We start from the raw sequence: 15,536 nt of genomic DNA, 5'->3' as shown, positions 1-15,536 counted from the left end.
ATGTTTCAAAAGCTTTTTTTTCCCTTAAACACTATATAGTACTTCCTAACAAAGACGACTCTATACTCAAGAGAATTGAATATTCGACATTTAGTTAAAGATAAAGGACTATTTATTACTCTATCAAAATCCTTGATGATGCACTATCCAGATTTTGGTCGATAGAATGTCTGGAAGGAGGGAAATATTATTTTTAAAATAAACTAAAAAAAGTAAGATAGAGAAATTAAAGTAACATATCATTTAATAAGTATAAAATAGAAGTAACATGGGTTACCCATAGGAATGGGTGCAAATCTTTTAGGATAGAACATGATTTTTTTTAGTCGATTTAATATTTCGTTTGTCATCAAATCAAATGCTCCAAAAAAGGATATAAAAAACAATTGTTTTGATAAGAAAAATACGAATTGCTCCAACAACCCTAGGGCCATTGCCTCTGTTTCACCAATATGTGCTTCTTGGTGATTTATAGAATAACAACTTCTCCAAATATTAATAAAAAATTAGCAGCCCATATCATATCATATCATTCAGAGCAGAGTAGAGCAGTGCAATATAAATGAACGGAAAGGAAAGTTGGTGAGCAACCAGAGGCGGAGCTAGGTGGAAGATCACGGGGTTCGGATAACCGGCTAACTTTTTTGTAGATCCATATTTGTATTCGAAAATTAAATAAATATATGTTTATCAACATGTGAACTCCCCAATCAAAATTGATTTAGAATCCGCAAACTCCTAACTTTGGCTTCGCGGTTATAAGCAACTACGTACTCTATCTTTAATTATTTCTCTCTCTCTTTTGTTAAACAGTCATAGTTACGTTGGTTAATCGGGTCTTGTTCTTCATCACCTAGGTAATGACTATTGACTAATGCTCAACTTCTGTTGTTTCTATCTTAGTATTTATTTTTCAATTAGAACTTTTTGTGTAGAGATAGGAAGGAAATGTTCTTAAAGTGGCCAAATCCCTTTTTGTTTATTTTATTGAATCTCTACTTTGTTATTTTTCCATATGAGTCATAAAGTAGTTGGAGAGTGATGGCGACATATAAATAATGTTTCCAAAGTTTATTTTTTTATTATATCAGATCATTTCTATGTTTAAAATATGAAGCAATGATTGATCACTCTACATGCATAAAAAGGGAAAGAAGTTAAATATATAAATGAATATATGTATGTTATTGAAGAACACTTGAGTACTCAAACACAATCTAATGTTTGGCTAAGTATTATTTAAATTGTGAAGCAAACTTGATTGTGAATGAAATGGTTGATGATGAACCAAAATCCCTAGGAAGGTTTTCTGTGTTTACTTATGGTGTGGGACATATGCTGAATGATATAACATCTTCCTGTTGGTATACATATCTCTTGCTCTACTTCACAAATATTGGATTGTCCCCAAGGTTCCAACTTTATTTCTTCTTTCTTTAGTTTCCTCCCCTATTATATTTTTTGACATCCATCTCTTAATCCACAGCAATGCCGCAACAGTCACACTTACTGGTCAGTTTGCTGATGCATTTACGACCATAATAGCTGGTGAACTGGTATATAATATATATTCCATTTTATTTTCCTTCTTTTCTATACACAATTATGCTTATATATGCTTTGCAGTATGTGCTACATCATGAAGAATAACTAGTGCCTTATATGTTCTATTTCTTATCTTATGGATGCATCGTATACATTAAGCTTAACATCCCGTGCTAGAATTAGTTAAACTTAGCTTGGTCCAGTTAGTGCAGATAATGTACATTATCTGTTTCCTCGACTGTTCAACAGTATTATCAAGAAAAATAAGTTGGAGCCACAAATAGAAACAGTCCCCCAAAATCAGTGGGGTATTTGTGCTATAAAGCATGATTTCCCCACCGAATCAGGTCAGTGCGAAAATGCATGGTGGTGAAAATAAATCACTGAATTTCCTAACTAATCCATATGAAAACATACTATTTTTTCTTTTCTCAGCGATTTAATCATAGCCACTGAACATTTTTCAATAGAAAATTTCAGTGGGAAAATAGTGAATTTTTGTAGTGAGTATTTAACCCTGCAGCCTTTTTTCTTTCCTTTTATGCTGCAGATAGACAGGTTTGGTAATTTCAAAATATGGCATGGCATGGGATGCCTATTAGTTGCTGTATCTTTTACATCACTCTTCGGTGGTTGCCTCCCTTGTAAAATTCTTGGATCTGATTCACCTGTCGTTCAAACCACTGGTTACTGCATATCTGCAGTGGTTTTCTGCAGTGGGTGGTCTTGCACTCAGATATCACACCTGTAATATCTTCAGCTTATCCGCTTCAGTGTTTTAACATACAATCTTTCTTGTACATATGGTTGGCATTGTACGTAAAACTTTTTTATTCTGTCACGCACATACTCTTATCTCTATTACTTGATATGTTCAATTTTATCTATGCGAAAAAATCCAGCACAAGGACTCATGGCTAAATGTTTATTGCAGGTCAATGGTGAATGGAGTCACACTAAATCCAACAAGCAGAGTAGCCTGTGTTAGCTGTCGCAATGCTTTTACAATGGTTGGGTATTTTCTATATATATGATCAGTTTCATTTACTGATACAGATATTTTCTATGTGATACTTGGTATACTAATCCCTTTTTTCTCTCTTTTACCATTTCCCTGAAAAATATTGGTCAAGATTGCAAGCCTAATCTTATATGTGATCGCATTTTTCGTCTTCAAAAAGCAAACTTCTAGTTCACAGGTTGACATTAAGAATCAGGTACTAATTTTAATCAAATTCTCATTTATATTTTCAAGTTTTTACTATTGGATTAAATTTTGACTAAAGAAATAATACATGCAGTACCAATCGATGGCTTATATTTCGATTTTCATTGGAGCAGTCTTCGTGATTATATTTCAGCTTGGAACTAAAGAACCAAGGTTTGCTACATTTTTCCAATCACATTTGGTAGTATTATATGTTTTATGTTTATCTCACTATTAACTTGTTGTTGCTAGAGCAGACAGTTAATGTTGTAGTATTTTGTGCAGTTTAAAGCAAGAATCTAACGGGAAACGTGCTACAGCTTCTTGGACATACTGGTTGAAGAAAGTCCTATATTACCAAGTACTTAGCATCTATGTGTCAACTCGAGTTGTGACTAATGTCTCTCAGGTCAGTATAAGCCTCATCTTTATTTTTATTTTTTTTTTTTTTTTTAGTTTTCAACTCTCAAATACACAGTATTGCATTGCTTGGGTCACCTAATTTTTAGTATGTGCATTTTTTTTCTTTTTTGGTTCAGACCTTCTTAGCTGTTTATGTTATGAATGATCTACGGATGAGCCCATCTTCAAAAGCCTTGGTATAGGCCTTACCATCAAATTTGAATACAGTGCTCTTCTTTTGAGGAAAAAATTTCAATTCATTCTAACTAATCTTATTGATGTGAATAGATTCCTGCCATCATCTACTTATCAAGCTTCGTTGCCTCAGTCCTCCTACAGGTTCTCTTCACCATTCAGTTCATATTAAATTCTTCCCCAGACTCACTTTTTCTGTTCATGCATAAACTATTTTGATTGCTATTTACTTGTAGGAGCTCAAATGGAGTGGTGAACGGTTGAAGGCCTTCTTTTCCGCTGGGGGTCTCCTTTGGCTATTTTGTGGAGCTGCAGTAATTTTCCTCCCAATAAACATGCATGCTTTTATATATGTCTTGTCCATACTTATTGGCATTGGAAACGCGTTGATGATGGTAAGTGAGTTTTTTGTTTTTTTTAAAAAAATTTCTATATTGATTAGTCGGTATGTATAGTTCTGTTGTTATCTGTATATTGTATGTTAAAATATCACATGTAGACAATTAATTAGACATTTCAAAATTGTGATGTATCATTCTGAATCTCTTTTTCTTTAAATGAAAACAAGAAAATAGACAATAAAGGAGCAATTGTGTTTGTAAACAGACTTTTGTATGCTTTATTTAAGTTCCTAGAAAAATGAAGCTGGTCGTGAATTGATTGTCAGATTATCAGACATCATTGCTTTCATCGCTTCTTGCTGCAAAGTAACTATGTGTTGAGAAGCCATATTGTGTGTTGCTGTATGATAGAAGATTTTCATTTTGATGACAGGTAACAGCAATAGGGATGGAAAGCGAGCTAGTTGATAAAGATCTTGATGGATCTGCTTTTGTGTATGGATCATTGGGCTTTATTGACAAAGTTTTATGTGGAGTGTTTTTGTACTTTCTTGAGTCGTATGAGAGTAAACATCTGCTTCCCCTCTCTCTGTCTACTGTGTTCACGCACGTCTTAAAAACAATGCTTCTCTTTAACATGGCATCATCTAACATCTATATACACATTCCAATTTTGGATATGTACATGTAAACTTGTATAGAGCTCATCAAGTTGTTATGGGCCACAAATTTGATTCAGGTTAACCATAAATTAACTCAAGGTTACGTCTGTTCTGAATAATGCAGGTGCAGATCCTGTTCCTTGTGATCCAACTTATCCTTGTTTCTCCGTTACACGATTTTCTCTAGGTTTCATTCCAGGGATTTCTGCTTTAATTGGAGTCGTAGTCGCATTCTTCATAAGGTTCCACACACCCAATCCTAAGACACTAACACAACCCTTCTTGGCATAGCTCTCAAGGAGGACAGACCGTGTATTTCCTGGCAATTAGAGCTGAATTCAAGCTTGAGCTATATTTGTACTTGTTGAGTAGTCATTGTTATTATAGTATTAACAAAACAATATTTTATGATGGCCAATTAGTCCAGAATTCAAGTTTAAATTGTTCATTCAACTACACTTGTGTATCTGTCGGTTTGAATTTTGAACTTTATCGATTTGACTTATTGTTATCGATTTGTAGAGATGCTAAACCGTTATAGAACCATTTAGAGCTTGGCTTATCGGTTGTTGATCGTTATCGGTTTAACTGTTAAGATTTGACACAAAAACAATACATTGAAAATCACTTAGAAACAAGGTGACAAACCAAATGAAAATCGTGCACATGAGTTCACAAGTTACATCTTGTTGAAAAGCAAACGCTTTTACATTGTTGAATAATGAGGTATTTGAGAAAACCACAAATAAAAGTAGGAAACCAAACTCTACGTCAAAGACTTTAGATACAAAATGGTATAAAATAATTATTTAATTTTTTTATCGGATAATCGGTTAACCCGTTAAAAACAGATAATCTGATAACCAAAAAAACCAAAATTGTTATCAAAACCATAAACAAATAACTCATTATTGATAAACCAATAATTTTATTTAAGTTTGAATGATCGATTTCGGTTCGATTTTGAACAACATGAACCTGAAAGGTATATTCACCATGAGTGACGTAACCAAAAATTTTACAAAGAATATCCAAGTCATAAGTATTTTTTTTTGAAAAGTGGATGGGGCAATTTTTTTTTATTTTTTATGTTAAACTATGTGAATTAGTGATAGACTTTTTTTACGTTGGAGAATGCTACAAATATTTTAAAAATATCAAAATTTTAAGTTTGAAGTTTTTACCGGCATTTGGCAATGGTAACAAAAGTAACGAGACATAGGGTGTGTTTGGTACGAAGGAAAATGTTTTTCATGAAAAATGTTTTGCTGGAGAATAAGTAAATTTATGACTTATTTTCTCATGTTTGGTTGTTGAGTAACAAATATATTTAGAAAATAATTTTTAATGTTTGATTTATGAATAGAATATATTTTTTTAAAATAATATTTTTTGGGTGGTGGAGGTTGGTAGGTGGGCTTTTAGGGGTGAAATAACAAAAATTTGAAGTTGAAGATATTTTTTTTAAAAAAAATTAATTTTTTTTGTAGGAGGGGGTGAGGGATGACCGGGGTCTGGGGAGGGGCGAGTGAAAATATTAAATTTCGAAATTGAAAATATTTTTAGAAATGAATGTTTTTTTTAAAAAAAAAAATGTAATTTGAAGTTGGATGAGAGTATTGGAAAATGTTTTCCTTGACTTTTCAAGGGAAATTATTTTCCTTAATTTTGAGGAAAATGAGTTGATTTGGAAAACATTTTTCAAAACTTTTGTCCCAACCAAACATTACAAAATTGAAAAATATTTTCGAGAAAATGTTTAACTTCTTACCAAACAAACACACCCATAAAGTAGACTGAAACGAATATTTTTTCAATTTCTTTATGTACCATTTTCTCTTTCAATTTTGGTAAAATTGTAGCATTACTTTTAGGTTTTATTTAAATTTTTAATGAAAAGTAAAAAGGGGACTTTCACATATAGCCACTTAAAAACAATTATATACACTCCATAGCTGTAGTTTGATAATTACAATTTGTAGCTACATATTATATGGAGGAGAGAGGTGAGCGAGATTGGGAGAGAGAGGAGAGAGGCGAGAGAGGGGAAAAAGAATAGGAGAAAGGCGAATTATATATGTGTATTAGTTAGATAATTGTATATTATACATATATATTTGTATATATGGCAAGAGAGATTGGAGAGGGAAGAGAGAGGCGAGCGAGATCAAGAGAGGGAGAAGAGAGTCAAGTGAGAGAGTGGGAGAGAGGTGAATTGTATAGGTATATAATTGTATATTATACATATACATTTGTATATAGGAAAAGTGAGATTGGGAGAGGGAGGAGAAAGGCGAGCGAGAGAGGGGAGAGCGTGGGACAGAGACGAATTGTATATGTATATAGGTTAAATAATTGTATATTATACATATATATTTGTATATCATGACAAATTATATATATACAAACGTGACTAACTATACAAACTCGAAGTCAGCCCACTTAATTAATGTATAAATGTTAGTCGCGAGTTGTAATTATAGCAAAATATAGCTATGATAAGTAACTAAATAGTTTAAATTTTCTTTGTTGCGTAATGTTCCCAAGTAAAAATAAGTTAAAGCAAATTCATTTGGCGTCACTAATTAAGAATTATTTTAATAAATTACGATTCAAAAATAATAAATTCATCAACAATTTTACTTCATTGATAAATTTAGAACGTAATGAATTATTATTATTTTAAGGATGATACATTACTTAATTAAAGCTTTTTGAAAAATAACACAACTACTTGCGGTGATAAAGAATCTAACGTAGGAATACACAGGCCCTGACTCTTCATGAAGTCTTTCTATCACTGAAATGTCATATAATGACTCTCGTGGGTTATTTCTGCATTTCACATGTTTTTACCATTTTGTCCCTTCGCGTAGCTTCCTTTTGTCTTAAGTGTGATGTTGGGTTTGATGGAATGCTAGGTCTTTGGTTGAATTTTATGCTAGTTTTTGAGTTTGGAGGATTTAAGATTGGAACAATTGACTTTAGTCATCAACATATAGAGATTTTGGCATCGGATTGGAATGCTGTTAGTTCCATCATTTCCAAAGGTTCTTTTTGGTAGTAGTATGTGGATCGATTTAGGTTTTGAGGCTCCATTGGAGTTGGTGCCAATAGGCGTTTTAATTTTAATTTAGAGCTTTGCCTAGAGTTTAACTTTAGCCAACTTTCTCGGTAAATGTGCTCAAAATCGAATATCTTCAGTGCAATTAGCTCCAGAATGCTGATCATGGTCAAGAATGACCTTTTGGTTCAGTTTTGAAGCCATCGATTTGAGTGTCTAGCTTTTGTCAACATTTTGGATGAAACGACATTTGTCAATCTTTTGACCATCGGTTGTACCTAAGCAAACCTTTGGTCTGACTAACTACTTAGTTGGAGACTCACTCAAATAGAAATAGGATCTTCAATTGCATAATTAAACTTAAAGTCTAAATCTAACTCAACTAAAATGAACATCTACAAATACTTATGAAGTTACAAAATCAATTGTACGTCTCAAAATCTCAAAACATCTCAACAGGAATAGGAGATAACAACAGACTCCTCAAAATCTAACTATATATGAAACCTCTAATACTAAGATAGATGTCGGGATAGCACCTACTAACAAAAGCAAGAAATAAGTGTGAATCCCTCCGAAAAGCAAGGAGCTCTCACCAAAAATAGCTGAAATGCAAGTGGTATCAACGAAACGCCTTTTGATGACCCCGAACACCAGTATCTTCCATGAAAAATGCAGGCCGAATGACGTCAGTACATTGAATGTACAAGCATCTAAGTTGTAACACCCCGTAGCCAAAATAGACCAAAAATTAGTTTTTCAGAAAAATCTACAGGTGCAACCAACGGTGTCATTGACGGTCCGTAGGACACACGACGGTCCGTCCTACACAATCGTTGATGGGATCAGAAACTCCCAAAAAATAGGATAAGTCTTGGACTACGGACGAACTTAAGGTCTATAGGACAGACAACGGCCCGTCCTGCACAACTGTCGATGGGATCAGAGACTCCCAAAAACTCAGCCGACAAAAAAATTTGCTAAGTTTTGATCGACGGACCGACCGACGTTCCGTAGGTCAGACGACGGTCCGTAGTCTGTGACCGTCGATTGATAACCCTTCACCTACTCTCTCACAAGAGCTACGGATGACCAGCACGGTGTGTAGGTGGAAAATTTGCAGACAGTTAAGGGGAAATGCAGTTGGGCCAACTTCAAATGGTCATAACTCTTAGCAAAAAATGAATTAGGTGTCCCATGACCTACCCACAAATAGATAATTGAATTATCTTTCAATAGCCACTGACGTTGCTAAAATCAGACCTCCGAGTAAATGTTTATTCCCATTTTAGTAAAGGTTTGTCGAACAGGTCCAATCGAAGGATCCAACGACGGGGCGTCGGTCTGACGACGGACCATCAGTCCTGGCCGTCGTTTGGTCCGACAGCAACTTATTAAGGGGTCTTTTGGTCTTTTCCCACTTCTTTGAAACCTTAAGTTACATCGTTTTGTCCCAAAATAATGAGATTTTAGTCAGTTTAAGCCTAGAAACATGATTAAAACATATCTAAGTCAAATAATTAAATCAAAACTTAGAAAATTAGAAGCAAGAGAGGAGAAAAAGCTCAGGAACCCTAGTTCAAGAACGAGGCAAGTTTCCAGCAGTTCCAGCCCCAAAATCTAAGTATTTCTTCGTGAATTTCATCAACAGGTATGTGGGATTTCACCCATTGGGTCCCTAGTTTTCAGTCCGTTCTTCATTCTCTTATCATGATTAGACCTAGGGTTTCTAGAACATCAACAAAACTTCATGAATTTATTAAATATATGTTCCAAATAAGACTATCATGTTATTACTCAGTTTATTGCATGAATTTAAGAACCCTATCTTTGTATTTCTTTAGTTCGTGAATTACACATGCTAGGTCAGATATTTCAGACACTTAAGATATATATGCCTCAGTTATAAATGCATAATTACTATATTAATTGTTGCATTCTCAGTTTGCATGTTCAATTTCAAGCTATCTAGTATTTACAGAAATTCAGACATAATCAGTTAACTACATAAATCAGTTGGAGTAGCATAATACCGAGTTGGAGTAGGGTTCAGCGTACCCAAATTAGTCCCAGAACTACTGGCCAAGTAGGTTTTAAGTTCCTTCTATGGGCAATCATATCATTGATCATGCCAGCATGCCTTTTTACCTTTGGTAGGTTATATTGGGTCCTCTCGATGTGGCGTATACATCGAACTCCATATTTAACTCATGTGGTTTTATTATCGGTTATTAGTAGCTCCCACAGATCAGTCAGACTCTCTGCATTGACTATTTATCAGTATATTAAGTATTCAGTTTCAGCATGTTATAAATTTGTCATTGCATTCAGTTAGCATAGAATTCAGTTTATCATGTCAGATTATTATACTTGCTTTATGCTTGTTCAGTTATGTTTTATTTCAGCTTTACTCTTTCCTACATGCTCAGTACCTTTCAAGTACCGACCCATAGGTGCGATACATCTTCTTGTGATGTAGGTTCAGGTTCTCAGCATCCAGATCACGCATAGATCGATATTCCGATCTCCAGTTCAGCAGATTCAGTGGTGGGTCCTCATTCTCCGAGGACAATAGTCATGAGTTCATTTCATTTTTCTTTTAGTCATTTAGTTTCAATTTTTGCTAGATTTAGCTGGGGCTTGTCCTAGTATTTTTAGTCCAGTTTAGAGGCTTATTTCAGACATATTTAGATTCAGCTTAGTATTGAGTTACTATTTCCTTTGTATTAAACTCATTGTTTTCAAATGTCTATGTTATAGAATATGGGTATTCCCCCATCTTTTAAGATTTAATTAGGATTTACCTTGTGCATCAGTTTATTATCTTTAGTATGCTCATGATCATGCCAGCAGGCTTAGCTTGGGATAACTTGTGGTTCTAATTTCCGTGTCCGCGTCTCGGGGGTAGCTCCAGGCGTGACAAAACTTGGTATCAGAGCACTAGGTTTAAGTGTCCTAGGATGTCTAAAAAGTCGCACTAAGTAGAATCATTTTCATGGTGTGAAGTTCACCACATCTGATGAGAGGGAGGCTATGAAGTGTTTTAGGAAAAACTTCACTTTTTTGTTACTGTAGGAATTCGAACGCCAGGAATGCAAATGCAGCTCCTCCAGTCCTAGTTCAAGAAGTCTCAAATGCTGAGTTAAGAAATGCCATACAGATGTTGGCTTAGAGTATGACTAACCAGAACAATTAGGTACATGCTCATGTGAATGCTAATGGTGGATCAGTAGCAGCAAGGGCCCGTGACTTTGTCAGGATGAATCCGTTGAGTTCTTAGGATCAAAGACTAATGAGGATCCTCCTAATTTCATGGATGAGATTAACAAGATCTTTGAGGTAATGCAAGTCACTGGGAATGATCGGGTTGAGTTAGCACTACACCAGTTGAAGGATGTTGCTCATATCTTGTACACTCAGTGGAAGGAGAATAGGGGTGAAAATACGGCTCCTATCACTTGGGACTGCTTTAGTGAGACTTTTCTCGACATTTTTTCCCAATAGAGTTGAGAGAATTAAAAGCCCAAAAAATCATGAACTTAAGGCAAGGTAACATGACAGTCTAACAGTATGGACTCAAGTTTAACCAACTCTCCTGGTATGCTCCTCACATGGTTGCTGACTCCCGGGCTCAGATGAATTAGGTTTTTTATGGAGTGTCAGATTTGGTGAAAACTGAGTGCAAAAATGCCATTTTACTTGGAGATATGAACATCTCTAGGCTTATAACTCATGCTCAGAAGGTTGAGGGTGATAAGCTTAGGGAACAGGCTAAGGAAAATAATAAGGCTAGGACTGGGAACTATGAATATTCTCAGTAGAAATCGAGTGGTGGAAATCGCTCGCAGGGTCAGTAGAAGTTTTTGGCTCCAACCCCTTCATCAACTAGTGTTCCATCCTCCAAGAACAGGTATGACCAGAAGGATAGAGAACCAGGCTCTAAATCTCAGGGAAGTGTTTCAGGCACCAAGACTTACCCCACTTTCCGTAAGTGTGGTAAGAACCATCCAGGCGAGTGTGTTGCAGGAAAAGAGGGATGTTTTGGGTGCGGTCAGTCTGGTCACAGGTTGAGGGATTGTCCTTCTGGACAAGGTAAAGGAGGTAGATATGGTAGAGCTCAGTCTACAACTTCAGCAGCACCATCAAGTCGCCCGACTCAATAGGGTAACTCATCTGGTACAGGTGACGGTCAGCGCAAGAACAAGTTTTATGCTCTTCAGGCTCGCCAGGATCAGGAAGGTTCTCCTGATGTCTTCACTGGTACGTTACGTGTCTTTGACCTTGATGTTTATGCATTGTTGGATCCAGGGGCTACGTTTTCATTTGTAACTCCTTACATAGCAGTCCAATTCAATGTCAGTCCAGAAACTCTCTTAGAACCTTTCTCAGTCTCTACTCCAGTCGGTGACCCAGTTATAGCTAGACGAGTATATAGAAATTGCCCTATCATAGTCTCTCAGAAAGTCACCTCAGCAGATCTAGTAGAGTTAGATAGACTTTGATGTCATTGATTACTAGGATTTTTCATTTTCAGTTTCCAAACCAACCAATCTTAGAATGGAAGGGTAGTAGCTTAGCGCATATGGGTCGATTTATTTCTTACCTTAAGTCCAGAAAGATGATATCTAAGGGTTATCTCTATCATCTAGTTTGGGTTAAGGATTCTAGATTTTGAAACCCCAACTCTTGAGTCAGTTCCAGTAGTCTGTAACTTTCACGAAATATTTCTAGAAGATCTTCCCAGAGTCCCTCCGAAAAGGGAAATCGACTTTGGAATTGATATCCTTGCAGATATCCAGCCTATTTCTATTCCTACTTACAGAATGGCTCCAGCAGAGCTTAAGGAATTGAAAGAGTAGTTGAAATACCTTCTAGATAAGCGCTTCATCAGACCTTGTATTTCACCATGGGGTGCACCAGTGTTGTTCGTAAGGAAGAAAGATGGTTCTCTCAGAATGTGCATTGACTATAGACAGTTGAACAAGGTCACAATAAATAATAAGTATCCCATCCCAAGGATTGATGACTTATTTGACAAACTTCAGGGTGCTAGCCATTTCTCAAAGATAGACCTCAGTTTGGGTTATTATCAATTCAAAGTTAGAGATAGTGACATTCCGAAAACAACCTTTAGAACTCGGTATGGTCATTATGAATTTGTTATTTATGTCGTTTGGACTAACTAATGCTCTTGCAGCTTTCATGAATTTGATGAACAGAGTTTAAAACAGTAGTTGGGCTTGTTCGCTATCGTCTTTATTGATGATATCTTCATTTACTCTAGGATTGAGAAAGAACATGCAAGTCATTTGAGAGTTGTTCTGCAGACCCTCAAGGATCGCCAATTATTCGCTAAGTTTAGTAAATGTGAGTTCTGGTTGCAATCCGTTGCTTTATTTGTTCATATTGTATCTAGCGAATGGATCCGAGTGGATTCGTAGAAGATAGAAGCAGTGAAACAGTGGCCCAGGCCTACATCTTCTACAGATATCAGAAGTTTCTTAGGTCTAGCAGGTTATTACAGAAGGTTTGTGGAAGGATTTTCATCCATAGACTCACCATTGACTAGGTTGACTCATAAGATGGTAAAGCTTCAATGGTCAGATGATTGTGAGAAAAGCTTTGCAGAATTGAACACTAGATTGACTACAGCTCCTGTCTTGACTCTACCAGAGGGTTCAGATGGTTATATGATCTATTGCGATTTGGACTTGGTTGTGTGTTGATGCAGTGAGGTAAGGTGATAGCTTATGCTTTTAGACAACTTAAGGTTCATGAGAAGAACTATCCAACTCATGACCTCGAGCTTGCAGCAGTGGTGTTTTCACTGAAGATATGGAGACACTACTTGTATGGTGTTCACGTAGATGTGTTCACTGACCATAAGAGCCTTCAGTATGTGTTCACCTTGAAAGAGTTTAATCTTCGCTAGAGGAGATGGCTTGAATTCCTTAAGGATTATGACATGATTTTGCATTATCATCCCGGTAAGGCAAATGTAGTAGCAGATGCCCTCGGCAGATTATCTATGGGTAGCGTAGCCCATGTTGAGGAAGAAAAGAAGGAGCTAGTGAAGGATGTTCACAGGCTTACTCGCTTAGGAGTTCGCCTTATGAGCATATCAGAAAATGGTGTAACAGTTCAGAATGGGGCAGAGTGTTCTTTAGTAGTGGATATAAGGGAAAACAAGACAGTGATCCAATTTTGCTTGAACGTAAGAGTGCACTACCCAATCAGAGAGTGGAGGTTTTCTCCCAAGGGGAGATGGTGTACTTCGCTACCAGGGTAGATTGTGTGTTCCTGATGTGGGCGAGTTGAGGCAGCATATTCTTGCAGAAGCCCATAACTCTAGGTATTCTATTCATCCAAGTGCCACTAAGATGTACGGCGATCTGCTGGAAGTCTATTGGTGGAATGATATGAAGAGGGATATAGCAGACTTTGTGAGTAAGTGCCCCGATTGCCAGCAAGTCAATGTAGAACATCAGAAACCATGGGGTATGACTCAAGAGATCTATATTCCTACTGGGAAGTGGGATGTGATCAATATGGACTTCATCACAGGATTACCGCGTACTCGCAGACAGCATGACTCTATTTGGGTGATAGTTGATAGGATGACTAAGTCTTCTTGCTTCTTGGCGGTCAAGACTACATATTCGGCAGAAGACTATACAAGGCTTTACATTAATGAGATTGTGAGATTACATAAGGTTCCTTTGTCTATCATCTCAGATAGAGGTCCTTAGTTTACCTCTCATTTCTGGAAGTCATTTCCATTAGGTCTTGGTACTCAAGTTAACCTTACTTCAACATTTCATCAACAAACGGATGGGCAGGCAGAGCATACCATTCAGACCTTAGAGGATATGTTGAGATCTTGTGTAATCAACTTCAAAGTTAGTTTGGATGATCACCTTCCTCTTATTGAGTTTGCTACAATAATATCTACCACTCTAACATTCAGACGGACCCTTATGAGGCTTTATATGGGCGTAGATGTAGATCTCCTGTTGATTGGCTTAAAGTAGGTGAAACAACTTTGGTAGGGCCAGATTCAGTCCTTTATGCTATGGAGAAAGTGCAACTCATTAGAGATAGACTTAAGACATCCCAAAGTCGTCAGAAATCTTATGCAGATGTAAGGAGAAGGGAACTAGAGTTCCAAGTTGATGATTGGGTTTTTCTGAAAGTCTCACCTATGAAATGGGTGATGAGATTTGGAAAAAAAGGGAAGCTAAGTCCTAAATATGTAGGCCCTTACAAGATCTCGAAAAGGGTTGGAAAGGTTGCTAATGAGTTAGAGTAGCCAGAAGAATTATCAGTAGTGCATCCGGTCTTCCACATCTCACTCTTGAAGAAGTGTGAGTGAGCCAGCCTCTATAGTGCCATTGGAGAGTATGGCAGTGAAATATAGTCTTTATTATGAGGATGTACCAGTTGAGATTCTTGACCTTCAGGTCAGAAGGTTGAGAAACAAAGAAGTCGCTTTAGTTAAGGTTTTGTGGAGGAGTCAGTTCGTAGAGGGAGATACTTGTGAAGCAGAAGGAGCCGTGAAAGCCAAGTATCCTCAACTCTTTCCTTCCGATTCCACTCCAGCTTGAGGTAATAGTTCCTCTTCAGTTTTCCAGTCATTCATGCATAAATTCAGTCTTAGAATCATGTCCCCTCAGTTTGTACTTGCATTTTCAGCGTATTTGCATGTACTCGGAACTCAATTCAGTAAAAAAACTCAGTTCTCAGTGTTTAGTTGTGGGGTTTGCAGCTCTTTACCTCTATATCAGCTAGTTTAGTCTTCATTCAAGGACGAATGTTTCCAAGGGGGAGATAATGTAACACCCCGTAGCCAAAATAGACCAAAAGTTAGTTTTTAATAAAAATCTGTAGGTCCAACCAATGTTATCATCGACATTCCGTAGGATAGACGACGATCCATCCTTCACAACGGTCGATGGGATCCGAAACTCCCAAAAATTTCATCCGAGAAAAACTGGTTAAGTCTTGGACGACGGACGGACTTATGGTCCGTAGAACAGACGATGATCCGTCCTGCACAACTGTCGATGGGATCAGAGACTCCCAAAAACTTAGCCAGGAAAAAATTGGCTAAGTCTTGATCG

At 36.7% G+C, this 15,536-nt stretch overlaps 1 protein-coding gene across 4 annotated transcripts; it reads left to right on the top strand.

Annotated features, from left to right (window-relative positions):
• The first annotated feature begins 386 nt into the window (after positions 1-386).
• Positions 387-4,805, top strand: LOC107001762 (major facilitator superfamily domain-containing protein 12-like). Of its 4 annotated transcripts, none has more exons than XM_015199737.2 (12): positions 387-1,412; positions 1,487-1,556; positions 2,096-2,292; positions 2,480-2,555; positions 2,679-2,762; positions 2,847-2,926; positions 3,038-3,161; positions 3,292-3,351; positions 3,443-3,493; positions 3,586-3,744; positions 4,124-4,256; positions 4,477-4,805. In XM_015199737.2, the coding sequence occupies exons 1-12, from the start codon at positions 1,273-1,275 to the stop codon at positions 4,641-4,643; spliced, it is 1,341 nt and encodes a 446-aa protein (XP_015055223.1). In that variant the 5' UTR covers positions 387-1,272; the 3' UTR covers positions 4,644-4,805. The 4 variants fall into 4 exon arrangements, with proteins under 4 accessions (XP_015055223.1, XP_027768069.1, XP_027768071.1 ...); XM_027912268.1 differs by having other exon boundaries at positions 4,124-4,185; positions 4,477-4,633; XM_027912270.1 differs by having other exon boundaries at positions 388-621.
• Positions 4,806-15,536: the final 10,731 nt, after the last annotated feature.

The sequence above is a fragment of the Solanum pennellii genome, chromosome 10 (assembly GCF_001406875.1).
Source record: "Solanum pennellii chromosome 10, SPENNV200".
NCBI lineage: Eukaryota > Viridiplantae > Streptophyta > Magnoliopsida > Solanales > Solanaceae > Solanum > Solanum pennellii.
The sequence above is the reverse complement of the archived record's forward strand: the minus strand, read 5'-3'. Positions and strand labels throughout refer to the sequence as shown.